This window comes from Pteropus alecto, unplaced genomic scaffold, assembly GCF_000325575.1.
Source record: "Pteropus alecto unplaced genomic scaffold, ASM32557v1 scaffold1018, whole genome shotgun sequence".
NCBI classification, from domain to species: domain Eukaryota; kingdom Metazoa; phylum Chordata; class Mammalia; order Chiroptera; family Pteropodidae; genus Pteropus; species Pteropus alecto.
Genome location: NW_006441436.1, coordinates 52472 through 72895, shown reverse-complemented (window position 1 = coordinate 72895; position 20424 = coordinate 52472). Strand labels below are relative to the sequence as shown.

At 46.3% G+C, this 20424-nt stretch overlaps 1 protein-coding gene across 1 annotated transcript in view; it reads right to left on the bottom strand.

Annotated features, from left to right (window-relative positions):
• Nucleotides 1-9087: 9087 nt before the first annotated feature.
• XPNPEP2 (X-prolyl aminopeptidase 2) overlaps nucleotides 9088-20424 on the bottom strand; it is a 24700-nt gene continuing 13363 nt past the window's right edge. Inside the window, exons 12-21 of the mRNA XM_006918798.1 lie at nucleotides 19750-19859; nucleotides 18965-19042; nucleotides 17747-17818; nucleotides 15634-15694; nucleotides 14141-14210; nucleotides 13521-13625; nucleotides 13033-13092; nucleotides 12444-12520; nucleotides 9884-9973; nucleotides 9088-9277 (exon numbers count right to left, since the gene is read on the bottom strand). Coding sequence (XP_006918860.1) covers nucleotides 9092-9277; nucleotides 9884-9973; nucleotides 12444-12520; nucleotides 13033-13092; nucleotides 13521-13625; nucleotides 14141-14210; nucleotides 15634-15694; nucleotides 17747-17818; nucleotides 18965-19042; nucleotides 19750-19859 — 909 coding nt within the window. The 3' untranslated portion in view covers nucleotides 9088-9091. The remainder of the gene's footprint in view (nucleotides 9278-9883; nucleotides 9974-12443; nucleotides 12521-13032; nucleotides 13093-13520; nucleotides 13626-14140; nucleotides 14211-15633; nucleotides 15695-17746; nucleotides 17819-18964; nucleotides 19043-19749; nucleotides 19860-20424) is intronic.

Genomic DNA, 20424 nt, shown 5'->3' with positions numbered 1-20424 from the left:
TTCATTTGTGTGTGTGTGTGTGTGTGTGTGTGTGTGTGTGTGTGTGTGTGTGTGTGTGTGTTTAAAAACAATACTTCACAGAAAGCAGATCAGTAGTTGTGGGGATGCGGAGAGGAGGGAGAGATCAGGGGGAGTGTAAGGACCCTTTTGGGAATGATGGATATGTTCACTATCTTGGTCATGGTGATAGTTTCATGGGTACGTACGTGTCAAATTGTACACTTTAAAAATGTGAGGTTTATTGTAGGTCAATTATACTTAAATAAAGCTGTTTTAATATATTTTATATTTTTTAAAATTAAATTTATTGTGATGACATTGGTTAATATTAATACTTTTAAAAATTAAAAAAGTCACACTTCACAAAAACTATGTTGGTATCACACTGAACACACTGAAAATCATTAAGATTTTCTCATGCTATGAAATATTCTTCAACTACGTGATTTTAATGACTGCCAAGTAGCCCATTGTATGACTGTACCATGATTATTTCACCAGCCCCCTACCAACGAAGTTAGGTTGGCTTAATATTTTTACTCTTCATTGCACATCCTTAAGGTAAATATTCACATCCACAATTTTTCCTTTAAGATAGGTTTTCAGAAGGGGAATCCTAGAGTCAAAGGTACAAATCTTTTTAAAGCTTTCCACTGTGGCACTTGAGAAATTCTGTTCCCAAGATGTTCTTATACTTCCTCCCTCCTACCCCCCAGCCTGCCCCACTCTCTCCAACCATCCATCCCTCAGGGTGAGCTCAGGTAAGACAAGGTCCTTCTCCTACAAACTGAAACTACACTTCATTGGCTCAGCAGGCCTGGCAGACACATGAAAAGATCGGCACCCGCAGCTGGGTGCCCCCAGCTTTCTTCCCCATGGGCCAGTGCTTTCCAGCCTGAAAGCCCCTCACAGGCTGCCCAGCTAAGCTGGAATCTGCTGAGATTGCACTACATGAGAAGGTGCCTGGCAGTGGTGTGGGGGACCTAGTTGGCCTTTGGTGCCTATAGGTGTGATCAGGGCCAGGAGGACAGCCCTGTGGGGTGCTGAGTGAGAGATAAGGCTCCAAGGCCTCGAGAAACCTGGGGCTGGCCAGGGAGCATGCTGCTGGCAGAACCTTCCGTATCCCTGGCCGTCATGCAGGATGTGCCCCGCTTCCTGTTTGCTCAGCCCAGCAGCCAGCCCAGCTCACACTTTAACCGCAGAGCCTTCAAAGGCAACTACCTAACCAGGCTGCCTGGGAAAAGGCAGGGGGAGGGGTGCGTGCGTGCGTGCGTGTGTGTGTGTGTGTGTGTGTGTGTGTGTATTGAGGGGGTGAGGGGAGAGAAGTATAGAGAGAAGTATCGCCTTCAAGACAGAAGGGAGTGAGTGTTTTCAGCCCTGCCCTTCCGTCTCCTTATTAGATCTATCTCCTCTGGTAAGCAGACTCCATTCTGGGGGTCCAGGGCTCCCCAAGCTGGACTTGTTTTCTCCCAACTTTTCTCTCCCAGCATATCGCCCTGGCCAGAGTCCCATTAGGTCAGACCCCAGATGGCTAATGGATCCTAAACACTTTTTAAATAGGTTTCCCCTCTTGGAAACATATTTGCATTTTATAGGTTATGTTCCAGGTATGCAGAGCCCTCAGCTAAGAAGTGATGCAGGTCAGTATTTCACTGAACAAAGCCACCTCAAACTTGATAATGGTCTGGAAAATAGGACCTAGGAGATAACTCTATGCAGAACCTGTGCTAAGCACCTTCAGGAGATGCGAGAAAGATAGCTGTCAAGGTCCCTTACACCTGGAAGCTTGCATCCTAGGTGATGTGGCAAACTTTCATATTTGTCCAGCACTTGTTCTTTACCAAGCACTATATTAATCCCGCCACAATGGTCTGAAGTAAGTACAGTCATCCCTTAGTATCTGAGAGGTCTTGGTTCTGATGCAAGACAGGACGAATTCCCCCAAGTGGGGACTCACGTCTTACACACACACACACACACACACACACACACACACAGAGAGAGAGAGAGAGAGAGAGAGAGAGAGAGAGAGAGAGAGAGAGAGTCCTTGACTGCATGCAGGAAAGATTCAAGGGCACGTCAGAGTAGGGACAAAAGAAAAGTTTATTAGAGAAGAAATAATGCTCAATAGACAGAGGGTGGTTTCCTCTCAGAGACAGAGAAAGAGAGAGATCCCAAATATTCAAGGAATTCAGCTTAGATGTCATTCTTAGTTTCTATGAATTAAAGTTTAAAGACTTTGTTTCCCTATTTTTCCTTGATGGTTTGGGTATGTAGTATGAAAGGTATGGGTATGCAGCATTAAAGGCATATTAGTAATCTCAGCCTTTGTTGTATAGGTTTCCTGTGGTCTGGTAAAAGGGAATGAATGAGTGGGTTTATTTTGTGTAGGGTACAACTTAAAAACTTAGTTTTCCTGTTTTCTTTTCAAGGTGTAGGTGAATAATTTTTTAATTATCCCAGCAGGATTTGTTCTGTAAGTTTCCTGTGGTCTGGCAGCACATTGCAGGCTCTGAATATAACTTGTTAATTTGTGTAGATCTCATGCCTCTTCCCTTAATCAGTTCGAGGACCACCTCCTACTCCAGCAGATATCAAAATCCTTGGATACTCAAGTTCCTTAGTAGGCCCTCCAGCCTTCCATATTCATGGGTTTGCATCTAAGGATACAGAGGGCTGGCTGTAGTTTAAATTGGGATTATTATTGCAAAGATATGCCCAGTATAAATGCGGGGCAGGAGACCTTTGATTTTAGCAGTAATACTGTAGTGTGTGTGTGTGTGTGTGTGTGTGTGTGCGTGCGTGCGTGTGTGTGGTCTGTTGAAAAAGTGCGTGCGTGCGTGCGTGTGTGTGTGTGTGTGTGTGTTGAGGAAGTGACCAGGAATCCCCCAAGAGATCTTAATTTGATAGAAGATAATGGATGGGTTATTTGGGTCAGGTAGGACCCTGACATGTGTGAAAGCATCACTCTAAATAGGTATAGTGTTGATTTGAGAGTAATAAGTGTTTGGATAGCGAGGTATACTTATATTTGGAAAAATTTCCCAAATGATTCTTATTATCACCTCTCCCTGCCCGCCCCCCCCCAAAAAAAAATCCGGTTAAAAATAATAACATTGTAGCAGGTGGTGGGCTTTACAACAACCTTGTAAGGGAAACATCTTTGTTATCTCTATTTTCCAGGGAGGAAGCTGAGGGTTTCAGCAAACTGTGTAAGACACATTTAGGAAGTGATGAGAGCTGAGTTTTAAACACAGGTCTGGTCTTGGTTTATAGCCCATGCTATTAACCACTAGGCACAAGTGCCTCTGATGCAGAGTTCCTGAAAGAGGAGATAGGAGAATTGACACCCTACACTGGTTGGGTGCCAGACTAGGTGCCATAGGACCACCTTGGAGCAAGCCCAGAGGAAAGTGAAGAGGATGAGGTGGGCATCTGGAAGTCACATTATATGCACAACAGCTGGATAGCTAGGACTGATTAAGTGGAGGTGACCTATAGTGGAGCCCTTGTAAACCTGGGGAGTACTCAGCAGCTGTAGTATTTGGCCTAGAGGGTTGGATAGGAAAGCAAGTTGACTTCAAACAGCTTTCAAGTAGTGGAGGGGATTGTGTTCTGGGTGGCTAGGAATGATGGGGAACAGATAAATGGAAGGTTTGCATTCATTCCAAGGAAAACATTTTCAATATTTAGGTGATACCAGCTCAGCCTTGGTAAGCAGTGATCTTCCTGTCTCTAGAAATGCTCAAGGAGAGACCATTTAGTCCTTTAAAAATACATAGGCATTTCTAAGGTGAAGGCCACTTGGTGGCCTGACCTGTTAGCAGATTTCATGGTGGCAATCATGGCTGGGAGGGCAAGAATAGCAAAAGTACAGGGAGGAAAATGAGGGAAGAGGCAAGCAAGGGACTCAAGTGGGAAGTATCCATTCCTCATGCACACAGATAGCACATAAGGAGCTTACAGCTCTGGGGACACTGGCGAGCTCCTAGTAGCAAGGACTGATGGGAAGGAGAGACAGTCATTTCTGAATCTCTGAACTTGTGATAAGTTCTTGGTTTGAAAACAAACAAACAAACAAACAAACAAACAAACATCTTCAGAAAGCGTGGCATTTATCATCAGAAGAGGAGGTTGGGTCTTGGTGCTCATATAAAAATTCACTGGAGGCCCTTTCTATGGGAGACTGGGAGGGACTGGGCTACTCTGCCTAAGTCTCTGTCTCAAGGTTACAAGGACAAATGTCACTGAGCTGTCTAGGGGACAATTGTCTAGGGCTCTAGGGAAGAAGAAGAGCAGGAGGAGATATCACAGAAATGGAGTCAGGTAGAACTGAATTCAAATTGCCATATGTCTGTCACCTACTGGCTATATGACCTTGGACAAGTGACCTTGGACAATGAGCTCTAGTGAAGATGGTAACAGTGATAATGTGAGCTTTGCTTGGGGAAGAGGAATGGTGTGTGTGTGTGTGTGTGTGTGTGTGTGTGTGTGTGTGTGTAAGCAGAATTGTTACCCAGACTACTCACACAGAGAAAGCACTTTCAGCCCAGTACCCTTTTCATGGGAAGTGCTTGGTACCTTGTAGGTGACTTTATGTCAGTTTACACCTAGAATTTCTTTTCTTGCCTTGACCCTTGCTTCTACACCTATTCTGGACCCCATCTGAATCTCTGGTCCATTACCCTATGGTCCATATACTTGCATCTCCACCTTGTCAAGGGCAGGGTCACCCAGCCCAAGCTATTTTACAACACAGGAGGTGTGATAAGCCAGAGGGCCTGGAACTACTTATGTGGGACTGCTGGGAGGGAAATTAGCTTTTCTGCTTCTTGCCTTTGCTATGGACCACTGGGGCTTTCTCAACTACCCATTTTACCCTACTCAGCTCAGTTCCTTTTTCACAAAGAAACACGGAAGTGAGAAGATGGGTGGCCTCAGGGCAAGGGCTGGCTGGCTGGGTGGGGTTGGGAAGCACCTCCTACTCCCAACTGAGACAACTTTGGAGGGCAGGGTTGGATAGACAGGGAGGAAACAGTTGCTATTGAATCTTTCATATTTCTACTTTTTTTTTTTTGCATCAAGAGTGCCCAACCACTGATTTGAGGAAGTGACCAGTGAGTTGGTAAAATTCACTGCTGACATGGTTTAGCTGGGTGAAGAGTAACCAGCCTTGCCCCTTCTGTGGTCTCAGCCCATGAAGACCTGGAACCAGCTGGCTGGCAAATGAGAGAAGACTGGCTTAGTTATAAATTTTTAGATGGACCATTTAGACTCTTTCCATATGTATATATCTATCATCCATGCTCTTTCCTATTCCACAAAAAGATATAAAGCATGAAGAAATGTACCTCAATGCCATCATCATCACTGTTGTTACAGCTGCATGACCTCATGCAGCTCTTTTTGGGCTTCAGTTTCCTCATCAGAGGCAGTAAAGGAGTGACAGAAGCACACAGTGAAAGCCAGGGAGGAGGTAGAAGAGAGCTGAGTCAGGATTCTGGGGATTTAATCCCACCTCTGGCCCCAACACACAATGTGACTGACCTTGGGCAAGTCCCTTCCTATTTCTTGGCTGCTGTTGATGTTTCTCTATCTGTATACTGAAAGGACTGAACCTGCTTTTTGTTTTGTTTGTTTGTTTAGTCATGGAGCTGCTAGTCAGGACTGGCTATAGAATTTGCAGGGCTCCGTGCAAAATGAAAATGTGGGGCCCCTTGTTAAAAACCTATTAAAAAATTTCAAGACAGTGACAGTAGAGCATTAAATCAAGGATGGGCCCTTCTAAGCACAAGGTCTTGTGCGACTGCCAAGGTAGATGACCCATGAAACTGACTTGCAAACTACTTGCAATACAATTCAATGGGAAGTCCATATGAGCTGCTTTTGGCTAGAGCTCTTTCCGTGACAGAGCTTTCCTTGTGGCATTTCTGAGGAAGTTTGGGCTCTAGAGAGCATAGCTGGAAAAACACAAATTACTTACTCAAAAGCCTGTCTAGCGTTGATGATTTATATATAAAATTTAGGTCCCAAACCTTTTCCTTACCTATCCCCAAAGATGAGGCAATTGTTGAAGTCACATAGGATAAATAATAGCATTATCATCTCTTGTCTGTGTGGCTACCTGGCTTACAGGGTACTGTCACATCCAGATTTTACGGGCCGCTCATTGTAACCTCATGAGGCAGGTGGTACAGGTCATTTACAGGAGGAATAACTGAAAACCAGAGAAGTGAAAGGACTTGCCCAAAGTCACACAGCTGGCACAACTGGTACTGGAACCCTAGAATCATAACTCCTAGGAAAAGGGGCTTTTCCACATGGCCTGATCCACAGTGGCAATCAGCAAGCAAGGTTTTTAAATTTTTTTTAAAGCCCCATCCTCCAGCGTAAGGGACCAGAGCCCAAGGGGGCATTTATCTATCTTCAGTTCACAGTGATGTCTCAAATGCTTCTTCATATATTAGCCATGTTGTATGTGTCCTGGATGTTTCCTTGCTTGATCCAGAGGGCAGCCCTTGAAGCAGGATGATCATTGTACTGGCCATCTGGGGCTTAGGAAGGGAGGAGAGAGAGTGACTGCAGTCTTCTCTGCAGCCATGCTTCTGAGGCAGGGTTTCTCAATTCTAAGATGATGGATTGGAAGGGGCAGTTAAGTTATGGGGAGGAGACAAGGCAGAGCACTAGGTCTTGCACTGAAGGGAGGAAAGGGGGTCATGCGAGCCACCTTGGGCTGAAAGTCTTATGAGTGGGTCTTGATCAGGCACCCAGGGCCTTCCTGAATCCCAGGAGCAAGTGTTGGGGCCTAAAAGTAAAGGCCTGGGTAGGAAGGACCTGGGGAAGCAATATAGTCTGGAGAACATAAGTTGGGTCTGAGTCCCAGTTCACCAGCTGTGTGATCCTGGTTGAGCCTGTTTTTTTTTCTCCATAAAATGGTAGGAGGCATACCATTTGCCCTTTTCTGGAAGTGAGTTCTAGAGTCCACTGACTGGTTCAAATCCTGTTTTTAAAATTTCCTTTATGAGTGACCTTGAGTGAGTTGGTTCATCTTTGTGAGCCTCTCTGATATAATGGGAACAATAAAAGCTCCTTCTCGTAGGTCGTCGGGACTAAGTGAGAAAATGCAATAATGTACACTTAAACACTAAAAGAATTCATGTAAACCTCAGTGTACTGTACATACTAAACACTCAGTAGATAGTAGTGATGATGATGATGATGATGATGATCATCATCATCATCATCATGGTTATGCCTTTAGTTATATTATTAGTAGCTGTTTTCATGGGGTGAACATATAAGGGAGCAAATGACTCAGCTAACCGAGACCCACTGTTGGCTGCTAGAAGCTCTCAATGAGGATGGCTCAGAACTGTGGCCTTTGGATGCAAGCATCAGTATTGATAACTGTCACAGGCCACCCTGAGACTCGGCAAACTAGGTCTGATAGTCCCAGGCCAGGGGACTCCTCTGCCTGGTGCCTTTGCCCAGCACTCTGCCCCAGAGACTTGGTTCTCTCCAACTTCTGACTGTGCTCCTCTGAGCAAAGGTGGTGGTCCCAACTTTCTTGGACCATATTTGACAAATCTGCCAGTGTAGGGCTCCCTCCATCCCCTCCACAAGGTTCCATGACCTTTAGCACAGGAGATAGTTGGCTGGGTGTGGCATGCTTGTGAATACAAGAACACTAGCACATGTACATGTACACATGCTCACGGGCACATTTTCAAGCACATGTGCTCCACAACCAAGCTTCTGGGAGCCTCACAGCCCTGCCCCCATCTCACCCTCTCCCCTTCCTCTCCCACCACAAAAGCCACAGGTAACAACAGTCCCCAGCAACACAGCAGACACGATGCAAAACACAGAAGCAGGCTTCGTTGCCAGGCTGTTTTAAGCATCTAGCAGGATGTGAGCCCAGGTGGCTAACGGCTGGGTTGATTGGAGAAAACTCTTTCCTCCTAATAACAGTGGGTAGAGTGAACCAGGAGGGGGCTGGGAGGTAGGCTAAGGGATTCTGCATGGTGGTAAAATGTAAAAGAGCTGAACTGCTGGCCAATTCTGTTCTCACTATGCCCCAACCAAACACTGTGTGTCCTTTGGCAGGTCCCACCCTGTCTGGAGCTCATTTTCCTATCTGTAAAATGGGTAACCAGACACTGGCTATACAGGTTAATGTTCATCCAAGGATGCTGGAGCATTTAACAGTATTGTCACTGTGGGTGCACTTTGGAAAGTTAAAAGGGCTCCCATGTGCTAGGGAATCTGGGGTAGTGATTTGGGATTGTTGCTCAGGCTGTTTCCAAGTTCTGGTAGGGCCATATTCTTGAGGGCTCCTTGTATTCCTTCCTACCTCATGGCCAAATTCTTATAGCTTAACTCCCTATCTTGTCACTTGGCATGGAGCCCACCCAGGGTTGAGTAATGATGGGTTCACATGATGGTTGGGGTGGTGGTGTACGTACCCTTTCCTTGGTTGTTCTCCCTGACCTTGGGGTGTCAATGTACAACCAGAGGACTCAGCTGCCCTCCCTTCCTCTCCCTCAATAGGCAAAGCAAGGAGCCTAGAGGTATCTCTCGTTCCTTCAGCCTATGGGCGGAAGCCAGGAGGCCATTGTAGGACTAGGGACAGGTGGAGGTGGCCACAGGCAGCCTCAAGGGCATGGGGCAAGGAGTCAGGAGGCAGTGTGAGTGGGAAAAGCTCTGGTTATATCAGCAGGTGGTGATAAGGTAGGGTTTTCTCAGGGCCATTGAATCCCTAGGGGTAGAGGAACTGCCTTATATTGTTTTTTTTTCCCAGGGGGTGGGTGGGGGGCAGCAGCAACAGGTTCTATCACATTATAGGTTAAGCCTACTGGGCTTACAGGAGGAAAGGAAGTAGCTGGCTCTCCTATCACCAGGCTGGGGTTTGGTAACCAAGTGTGAGGTGTATAAGCCCAGAGGGGGTCTGCCTTAGGCTTGGTCCTGGAGAAGGAGGCTGAGAGCAAAGGTTTCCAGGCAATGAGCTAGTAGGAGGTCTTGGGGCATGGGTGGTACAGGGTGAGGGAAACTGAGTCAGAGTCAACAGGGGAGTCCTGGGCCTCTAGACACTCTAGCTGAGGATGGTAAGAGTGGAGACTACCAACAGAGAGAACAAGGAGGTGGTGTGTGGGGCCTTTGCGGACAGGGGCTCTGTGTGCTGCTGCAGCCATGCTAACTCCTCCAGCATCTGGCGCCGCTCCAGCTCTGGGCCCACCTTCTCTCGGATGGTCTGGTAGTAGTGGTTCAGGTACTGGAGCTGCAAAGGGTAAGAGGATGAGGGTTTCTTCAGGGTAAACTTCTAAGAGGTAAGGTCTTGGTGCCATCCAGTCCCTTGCTGTGGTAGTTCAGCTTCCCATAAGGACCCATAGATCCCATAGGACCCCAGCTGTCATCAGGCCACAGGAATCCTCTGGAGCTTTTCAGAGGTACTTTCCCACAGTGGCTGTTTAATGTCATAGTGACTTTCATGGGGTGGGTGGGGAGAGTGGGTTTCAGGCCCAGGGATGAGAGTAAGTAGAGCAAGCATTAGTATTCCATTTTATAGAAGAGGGGCCTGTGGCCCAGAGAGGGGAAGGGATTAATGGCAGAGTCCAGAGACCCAGTCTCAAACTCCCCAGGAATTTACTACCTGGGGTTGGGGCAGCTGGTCTGCCTGGAGAGTTCTAGAAGTTCTCTCTGGTGAGTGGGAGAGGAATAGCCCAGTGTAGGCCTCCAGGTGCCTTCAGTGTGGGCCCTCCCAGAAAAGGGGAAGGGGCCAAAGGTCTTGGGATAGGGAAAGTAGAGGTGAGAAAGGCTCAGGGTGGAGGAAAGGGCAGGCAGTGGTTCAGAAGCTGAAGGGTAGACAGTGCTGAGAGGCACTCACCTGCTCAGGGGACAGCAGGTTGATGTCAATGAGGTTCTTGTCGTAGGGCACCAAGGACACCACTTCAAAGGCCAGGTAGGTTCCTGGGTACTGGGAGGCCACAGGGAAGGTGAGAAAGCAAGAAGTGAACAAGGAGGAAGAGCTAGGCTGAAGGAAGGGCTGGAACACTCCACTCAGAGGCCACAGGCACAGAAACTGACCCTTGTTAGACCTAAGACTCAGGGGAGGCCTGAGCCTCCCACGGTGTCCTTGGCCACCCACTTCTCTACCACTTAGCGCCTTGCCTTTCCTGCTTCTCTGCTGGTTCCTAAATTTAGACTTAGGTCTGTATTTCTCAAAGTGTTTACATGTACACAGTGCCTAGGGAGCTTTTTAAATGTGTACATTCTGGGGCCCTTCCCCCAGATCACTAGAGTAAGACTCTGTGGGGCAGAGCTGAGAACCTACATTTAAATAACTTTAAGATAAGTATTAGGTTTTTCTATCTATCTAATCTCTATTTGTATCTATATATCTTTATCTATCTATATTTCTATCTATGTATATATTGATGGATCTATCTATAGAGGTAAGTATAAAGAAGAAAAAATAGCCTAGAGAGCTCTTGCATGTTTGTGCTTAAAAAATTCAAACCACAAAAAGATATTCAATAAAAATGGAAGTCTCCTCCCCGACTGTTTTCCTTCTGAAAACATTTTAGGCATATACAGTATATAAATGTATATATTTTAAAAATTCGTGCAAAATTGATTCTATCATACACTTTTCTGCACATTCTTTCCCCCACACCATCTCAATAGTAAACTAGAGAACACTCCATATTAGCACAGAGAGATACATCTCATTTTTTTAAGAGTTATGTAAATTCCATAGTATGTGGATGATGATTAATTAAACCAGTAATGCATATTTAGGCTTTTTTCACTCTTTAAATTTTTGCCATTGATACTGCAATCATCATTGTATATAAACATCTTGGTGACCTTTTGGAACTATATCCAGAAGATATATATCTGGCAGAGGGAATGCTGATAACAAAAGACACAGGCATTTAAAAAAGAATTTTGAAAGATATTGTCAAACTGCCCTCCAGAAAGTTTGTACCAATTTGTACTTCCCCCAGCAGTTTATGGGAGTGCCTGTTTCCTCACAAACTCACCAGCACTGTGTGTCATCAGTCTCTCATTTTTGTCAATCGGATAGGTGAAACATGGTATTCTATTGTTTTGATCTGTATTTATTTAAGAATTAAGTTGAGCATCTTTTCACATTTATGGACCATCTATCTGTGCTGATCTTAGTAACCTGTTTCTTCATGTCCTTTGCCCATTTTTTCTGTTTTCCCTATTTTCATCTTATTGATTTGTAAAAGCTCATGGTAGAAGGACATCCACCTTTTCTTTGACATATGTGCTGTATTTGTCATACATCTTTTGACTATTTATGGTATTGTTTCCATATAGACATCTTTTAATTTTAATCAGAATTACCGATCTTTTTCTTCATGGCTTTCGGGTCTTGCACAGAGAGTCCCTTTTCCACTGTAGAACTATAAATGAATTCATATAGGTTTTTTTCTAGATCTTTTATGGTTTCACGTTTAAACCTTGGTCCATTTGGAATTTTATTTTGGTGTAATAATGAAAATTTTAGCTTAATCCCTAGACCCAAATTAGTCATTTGTTCTCCCTTCCATTTATTAAACAATCTCTCTCTTCTTTACTGTTTTGAAATGCCAGCTCTATTGTAAACTAAATTCTCATTTCATTTATAGATATTAGAGGATCTATTCCTGGACTACTTCTTGTGTTCTACTGTTACATCTGTCTCTCCCATCTCCAGTGTCAAAATGTTTTAGTTATGGTAGCTTCATATCCAAAAGGGCTAGTTTCCCTTATTGCTCTCCCCCGCCCCTGAATTTTCCTAGCTATGTAGCTATCTTTACATGTTTATTTTTAGAAATAAACTTTACTATCATTTTGTGAAGTTATAAAAGCACCAGTTAACACTGCTGAAATTGAGGTTGGCTTGTATGTACAGATTAACTTAGAGAGAAATGACCTCATTATAATGTTGAAGCTTCTTTCCAGAGAGTATAATTTAGTTAAATCTTTTTTTTTTTTTATGTTCTTCAGTAGAGATTTTCTCCATGTAAGTCTTTTTAAGTTTGTATCTAAGTATTTTATTTTGTTGGTTGCCATTATACAGAATCTTTACTTCTAACAAGTTCCCCTGGTGGTTATTATATGCACTGAAAACCAATAATTTAGAGCAAGAATACTGATTTATTTGGTCTGGAGTAAGACCTGGGCATTGGCATTTAAAAAAAAAAAAAACTCTTCAGGTGATTCTAATATTCTAATGTGCAAACAGGTTTGAGAAACTCTGATTTATGAAATTTTTCTGGTTCTGGTGCTAAGGAAGACTTAGCACCAAATTAATTCATGTCCACACATTCAGATGCCCCTCTCCATTGGCTTTCCTTATACCTCCATGCACACACAGCCCAAAGTTACTGCCATGCTGTTCAAACCTCCAACTCATCTTGGTGGTGCTTTACCTTGGTCTTTGCTTCTACCACGAGGGCCACGTCTTCAAGACGGATCCCAAATTCTCCATCTTGATAGTAACCAGGTTCTGGGAGACACAGAGATGCCGATGGCATTAAGCAGGAGAAGGACTCAAGCCTGCGCTTTCTGTACTAATTGAGGAGTAGCTAGAGAACACGGATGCCTGGTTGCCCTTGGCTGGTGACTGGGACAGACTCATCACTTGTTAGATGCTCTTTGGCTACCCAGAGGCACCTTCCAAGCCTCAGCTCCCTCACCCTACCTTGTAGCCCAGTAGGGAAGACTTCAGGGCTCACTCGGGTCCTGGATCTCCCTGTGTGCCATTGTCCTGTTACCCCAGCATTTGATAGGGGACTCTGGAGTTTGAATGTACACCAGAAACCAACTCCCAAGGGCAAAATGAGCATATGGGCTGAAGGGGTCTGGGGTTAGGGTGGGACAATCCACTTGTGGCTGGGGATGGGGAGGTGAGGGAGGGCAACAGTGGAGCCCAGGTATATCTGTGCCTGTTATGCTTCCTAGACTGCAGTCCTGGACTAGTTTTAAGGTGGAGAGGGAGGTGCAGCCCAAGAGTCATACCGATGGAAGTGAACATGCCCTTGCCCATGGTAATGCTGCTGGACTGGAATCCCACTGGCCCTGGAAAGGGAGATGTAGGCATGGTATGAGCTCTCCTATACTCACCAGCTTGGAAACTAGCAGACTCTGGGGAACAGCAGGTAACTGAGGACCCCTGGGTGTCTCTAGCAGCATTTATCCACCACATCATTGTCTACCTGGCATTGGTAAAGTCGAGATTGGCTCTGGCTTTTATTTCTGCAGAGTCTATGTCAGGCAGCCACTAGGCATTGACCTGCTGCTCCTCTCTCTGGGGCCCTTCCAGATGCCAGGCAGGCAGCAGGTGTGTCCAGCTGCCAGTATCTCTCACTTACCCTGTGGAGCATCACCTCCCCAACCTTGGATGGGTTACTGCATCTCTGAGGGTCTCAGTCATTTCCGTAACTGTGAAAGGCTCTATCACCTTCAGAAGAGGGAAGACCCCAAGGGAGTATTGAAGAAACACCTACACTCATGCACACACAAGAAGTTGCCAATCCCATGGCCCGTCCCATGACCATAATTGAGCCCAACATTCCACAAGGCTCTGCGGGCAAAGGCTTCTATCATTCGTCCTGGAAGAGAGATGGCCCCTAGTCAGTCAGCTGGAACCCAGACTGTTCACCTTGATCCTTCTTGCTTTCTTGTTTCAGAGCCAATTACCAGGATGGTAATTGTGGAGAAGGACCCCTGAGAGGCAGGTAAGCATGCACTGTCTCCAACACACCTTACATTGTACCCATTACCTGGACTGACGACTCTACTATAATTCCTCTCCATCAATCAAAGCAGCTACTTCCTCCAGGAATCCTCACATGACTGCTGCAGCCCACAATAACCTCCCCCACCTCTGAGCTACCCTTTGATTAGGAGGCAGGAAGCCTGGGTTCAAGGCCCGGCTCTCCCACTAACCCTCTATGTAACCTTGGGCAAATCGCTTTCTCTTTCTGGGTTGGATTTTCTTATCTATACAATATATGGGATGATGATACAATCCCTTCCCCACTGACCATCCCCCCAAGGGTGGTGGTCTGGGTCTAGTGAAATCAGAGCCTAAAGCTCTGGGTCCAGCCTGGTCTCCAAAACCCACCTGATGTAGCAGCAGGAAAGACGAGTCTGGATAGATCGATATTTCCTATCAGGACGCGGGTATATGCCTCCTGATGGGGAGAGGTAGAAGTAATATGGCACATAAGAGAGGACTACTGGGAGTTTCCAGCTGTTTGGCCTGTGTATATACAGGTGTGGGGATCCAAGCCTGTGTATACACAGGTGTGTGGACCCAGGTCTGTGAGGAGGGTGTTGTGGGGGGAGGTGCATACTCATGAGTGGTCACCCAGGTTCTGGAAGATAGCCAGAGGAGGCTGAGGGGGACTTGCCCAAAGCTGGGGCTTGGTTCACTTTGGTTGGTCTACTGGAATGCTTGTAGATGGTAGTAAGCTGAGGCTGTGACAGCAGGGTCTTGGGAGGCAAACTCCCTGGGCTGGAATTCTGACTTTGCCACCCACAATTTTGAGACTTGAGCAATGAACTTTAACCTCTCTGTGCCTCAGTTTTCTCACCTGTAATGGGACAATCACAGTACCAACTCATTATGTTGCTGGGAGGAGTAGGTAGACTTATGCATGTAAGATGCTCCAAACAGAGTAAATACTCAAATTGAAGACAGCACTCTTATTACCATTAACATGATCATCCTTTAGTTTTCTTAAGGCCTTAAGTTTGGGTCGTGGTCTGATAATATGACAGGTCAGCCTTGCTTAGTCAGGGCTGTTACCTTGTGGAAAGAGAAAGGAACGTGGGCTGGCAGTAGCCTCTTTTTCTGGTCACTCCCTGTAGTGATGTGGTGAGTCTCCTTCACACACACACACACACACACACACACACACACACACACACACACACGAGCTTGTCATCTTGGGCACAACAGCTTGGGGCAGCAGACTCAACCTGTTAAACTGTGAGCTCCTTGAGGCCTGACCAGTGTTTCCAGCATAATGTCTGAGCCACAGTCAGCTTGCTGAATGCATGAATGCAGCTCCCTGCTCCCTACCTTCCCCAGAAACCCCCTAGCACACATAGTTGAATTCCCAACCTTTGAATCAGGCAGACCAGCCCTCACTATTTCCTGAAAACCTCCAGCTCCTTTCTACTTCTGAGACTCTGCTTGTGCCATTTCTCCTCCTGGAATGTCTTTCTTCTTCCTTTCTGCTGAACACAGCTAGGCACACAGACAGCACCAAATAAATATTTGTTCATTGATTTACTGAAATAGGATGACGATAAGCTTGGGTACATCTAAAGGGATGCCATTCACTTCATGGTTATGTACTAATTTCAATGAGAGCACACAGGTGGACACACAGATTGTGGAGTTCTGTTGCTGGCCTGAGACATCTCTGGGGAAGTAGCTGGGGACATTGGGTTTGCTGGCACTAACTTGCTGTGTGACTATGGGCAAACCCCTTAACCTCTTTTGGCCTCAGTTTTAGCCTCTATAAAATAAAAAGGTTCTTATTGGAGTGATTTCTTGAATGTCCCTTGAATGAGGGTGGATAGGGGAAATCTGGGTCCAATGCTTACCTTTTGGAAAGCAGAGGGGGTGCCCCAGTGGACTGTTCTGGTGATGTCTGTGGTTCCATCCCTGTGGAGAAGGGAATCAACATGTCCAGCTCTGCTAACACCTATGGGTAGGGATCATGGCCATATGCTTTCTGTGTGTTTTCCACTGGGGTTTGAGCAGCAGGGCTGGGTTGGGGTGAGATAGGTATGAAAGGAAGAAGATGGCTGCCATCATCAAATGCCTATCTTCAGCATCTATGCATGAAGGGGCTCTGCAAAACTATCAAGTTCAAATCACTGTGTTGTTGGGCAATTCTGATTTCCCACAAATATATTCCACCTTCATGCCTGCCCCCCCCCCCCACCGCATTTTGGCTGTTTTGTAAACCTAGGTTTGTTTGGATCAGGCTGGCTCTAAAGCAGGGCTTCTTCTAGGCTTTCTGAGAGGTGGGAAGGGATTGTCTCAGTTTTACAGATGGGGAAACTGAGGTCTAGAGAGGTCATAACACTCACACATTCAGATAGTTATTTACCATCTATAGAACACTTTTGGCAGCTCCCTGGGAAGGACAGTAGAGCAGGATTCATTAACCCCATTTCACAGATGAGGCAGCTGAGGCCAGAGGCTCTCTCCCTCTCTGAGCCTCAGTGAAGCCAGGCCTGCAGCAAGCTCTCACTCTCCACAGTTCTCTCCATTGTAAACATGGATCTGATCCAGAAATTTACTCAGAGTCTCAGTGAACCAAAGCCAGAAGCCAAGAAGTCTGACTCCCAACCACCAGCTACAGCTGTTCCCCCAGGATGGTCCATGTGGCTACTCTTGGGGGAGAAGGAAGAGAAAGAGAGAAATGATCCCAGGGCCTTGGGGACTCCTCCTTGGGAGCAGATCACAGGGTGTAACAAACTTCTTTAGAAGGAGAGAAGAGGAAGTGAGGTGACATTTCCTCGACCTCACCCTGCTCTGGGTGCACCCCAATCCAGCAACACCCCACAAATTGACTTCCCTTTTGCACATTGGCCATCTCTAGTACACACAGAGCCACACTTATGACTAGGAAAGGCTGCTAGGCTGAGTGCCTGCCTCACTGGCTCCCAGAGCTGCACTAAGAACATGCAAAGCACATTTGTCGTTAGCACATTCACCATTGCCACAAGATATAGGACAGCAAACTGTTCGAGACTACTCCTCACTCTTTCATCAGTTCTGGCACCCCTATCTTTTTCCCACTCTAAGCTTCCCATAGTTCACTTGTTTCCTAGATGAGAAGGGGAGATTTTCAAGTTCTTCTTAGCTCAGTTCCTGTGTGAATGATTGATCACAAATTTAGAAAGAATGAGGTTAGCCTATTCTACACGACCATCATATCCGGGTGTTCAGGGTAGCACATCTAAAGGGATGCCATTAACTTCATGGTTTTATAATAATTTCAATGAGAACACACAGGTGGACACACAGATTGTGGAGTCCTGGTGCAGGGGGATAGCACCCTCTTACAAAGGAGAGTGCTCTACATGTGGTTGTGCATGCGCTTAGAACAGCATGCACACATATCTACTCAGAGACACATACTCATGCTGATGGGTGTGCCCTGTCCCAACTGTGCTCTGAGTGTCCCCTGAGGTTGTTTCTCTCACCTACCTGTCGCTTTTAGAGGGCGGATCCTGACCCCATCCTCAACATGACATGTTCACTTTACCCAAGCAGTGGTGAGGGCAGGGTGGGGGAGAGTGCTGAAGAGGATGCCTGGTGCTAGTGGTGAGTGGGCTGTGTCCAAGGTGTGCATGAGTGGGTGGGAATATGGGTGCAGTGTTCACACAGCCAGGCAGGGCTGCTGAGCATGGCTGTTCAGATTGTGTAATAATATGCCAACTTAAAAACATTTTATTTGAGCAAAGGGAGTCTTCCTGATTCTCACTGAGGTACTACATGGGCAGCCACATTGTTTTGGCCTGTTTCCCACTGTGCAGAGACACCTCACCCCCAAGTGTAAAAATGGGAGAGATGCTCAGGCTCATTCAATGCAGGCTTCTCTGTTCTCAGATAAAGAATCCACACCCAGGAAGAAAAATCTTTGGCCAGCCCAGAGTGTTTGAGCTGAGACAGCTAGGCCAGGGCAGGGTGGGGGCTACATACCAGTATTGTCCCCCAGAATCCACCAGGTACATCTCATCTGAGGACAGCTTGCGGTGAAACTCCTTGGTCGGGCTAGGAAGGAGAGACACTGAGAAAAAGAACAGCCTAACCCTGTGCTGGGTGGAGTGGGGGTCCTTATTGAAAGCAGAGGAACTTCCCCATCTCACCCCTGGGGGTTGGGCTTTCAGGTTGACTCCTTTGGAGAAGTCATTATCTCCCAAAGGGCCCTGGGAGAGTACTCAACCTCTGACACTAATGTCTTCAGGGTGCATCTGTTTATCCTGTACTTCATGAGCAAGGCCCTGATCTTCAGAAAGGAGTGAAAGAACCCAGAATGTGGGTGTTGGGAGAGCCTTAGAGAGCATCCAGTGGAGCCATCTCCTTTTATATAAAGAGACACAAGCCTGCAGAGGTCAAAGGGCTTACATGAAGCCACATGGTAAAGCCAGAAGGGAGCTGGGCCTGGACCCAAATGTTTAGTTCAGTGCTCCTCCTCTCACTTTCTGTTGCCTCTGAGAGCAAAGGGCCCTGAGAAGCCAAGGTGCAGGTAGGGTGAGTACCTAAGGACGAGTCTGGAGAGCAAAATTTGGTAAGGCCGAAGAGTTCCTATCCTGCTACTCTCTAGTGGGGAAAAAGGGCTGAGCCAAGGTTTGGGAGACACCAGGGGAGAGAATTCTGGGATAGGCCAGGCCAGCCCTTGGAGGGTATCTAATCTCTCTCTCCCTGCTATGTCCATGCCAGGTTGAGGTATCTATTCAGCTTGGCCCCTCAAATTTCATCAGGTGTTTGCTTTCTATGGAGCCAAACATCTGGCCAGCTTACATCTTGGGCTCACCTTAGTTGTTTCAGGCTGAATGAATGGGCCTTTCTCCTCATGTACTTGTGAGCTTTAAGAATTAACTATTATAAATAACTCACAGGACACCAAGGAAAAGCATCCAGCAGCAGCCCTTCTTCCCTTACAGATCCCTCAGCCCCGAAAGCTCACAAAGCCCCAGCCTCATAGGGGAAAAAGTGCTCAGGTCTTTTAATTCCAAGGAGACTCTCAAACCCCCTACTGGACTCCACTCCCTACCCACAGCCCTTACAGTGCTAAAGGATACACAGGTTAAATATGGACTCAGTTCCAAAAACATTCCTTCCTCCACTTCCACCCTCCCTGCACATATACTGGGATATCCTCCACATAGTCCTAGAAAATTCTTTCTCCTGAAGTACCTGTAGTGGGCCAGGGCAGCATTCAGACCACTAGCAGAGATGGTTTCAAAACTGGGTCCGGAGGAAAACTCTTCTTCCCTGAAAAGTACAAGGCAGGAATGGTCAATGAATGGGCTCAGGGGCTAGGCTGGGCCCAAGATATCTACTAAGGATAAATGAAGGTCATGGTTTCCTCTTCCTCAGCCAGACTATCCCAGCCCTGATTCCATCTTCCCAACTCCCAACATGCCAATAATAGAGCACTCAGGTCAGAGAAGGAGAAACTGTAGATATCAGTTATTCCCTCTCCACCTCCATTTTACAGAAGAGGAAACCAAGATCTGTATGACTCTCAGTGTGTCTGTAGTATAGTAAGAGTGAAGAAATCCCCACCAGCCCCGAAGCAGCATCCTGCACCTCAAACTTACAGTCTGCCTATGGCGTGAGTCAAACATGCCCTCAGGATACCTCCTTCCTCAAATTGACATGCTCAAGTGGTCCAGGGGCCAACAGGCCTTAGCCAGCCTCCCTCAAGGAGAAGAGACTCGTGCCTGAAGCAGACACTAGAGGGCACTTTTGGGTTGTGGCCCTTGAAGTCGTCCAGCTTTCAGCAGGGCCAGATAATGTCATCTATTTCCTGCTCAATGCCGGAACCACCCAAGAACGTGTCACTCTTTGATCCAGAGAGGCCCCCAAATACAAGGAGGATCTTCCTTTCCCCTAAGTAAGGAGACCAAGTTCCCCTCACTGCCCCCACTTCCATATTAAAAGATAATCAACCCAAAAATACAGCCGTGGTCCTTCACCCTCGGAACTTATCCAGCAGCTCTGCCCCAGAGAACTCATCCACTATGCCTTTTGGCACGTTCTTCTCCAGCCAGACCAAGTAGCGGATCATGGGCACGGCATCCCGCACCTGGAGTGGGCCAAGCAGAGAAGCCGACTGAGGAGCAGTCTTCACCAGGCCTCCCAGATGACAAGATCAAGTGGCTGATCTGAGAGCTGAGCTTTAAGAATGTGAGGGTTTCACCAGTTATTTGATGATATTAAGAGATTCTTGTTAATGTTTATTTATATGATCACAGTGTGGTGATGTTTCGAAGAGTCCTTATCTTTTAGAGATACTTAGTATGTGCTGTCAGAAGAAAGGATATAATATTTGGGATTTGCTTTAAGGTCACCCAGCAGCAGAGGATGCAGAGTGGAGATAATGAACATGGGCTTGCAGACAAAACAGAATTGGCCATGACTTGATGTCGGTTGAAACTGGGTGATGGTGCATGGGGATTGTTATGTTATTTTCTCCACCTTTATGTATGTTTAAAAATTTCCATAAGAAGAAGTTTTCTAAAATGAAGTGCTTTATCTGTATTTTAACAAGAATATCCGAGAGTGAGCCCTATTCTTGCCAGGGTGAAGAAATCATTATAGCAAACACTTATTTAACACTTGGAATGTGCCAGGCAGTGCACAAAGCAATA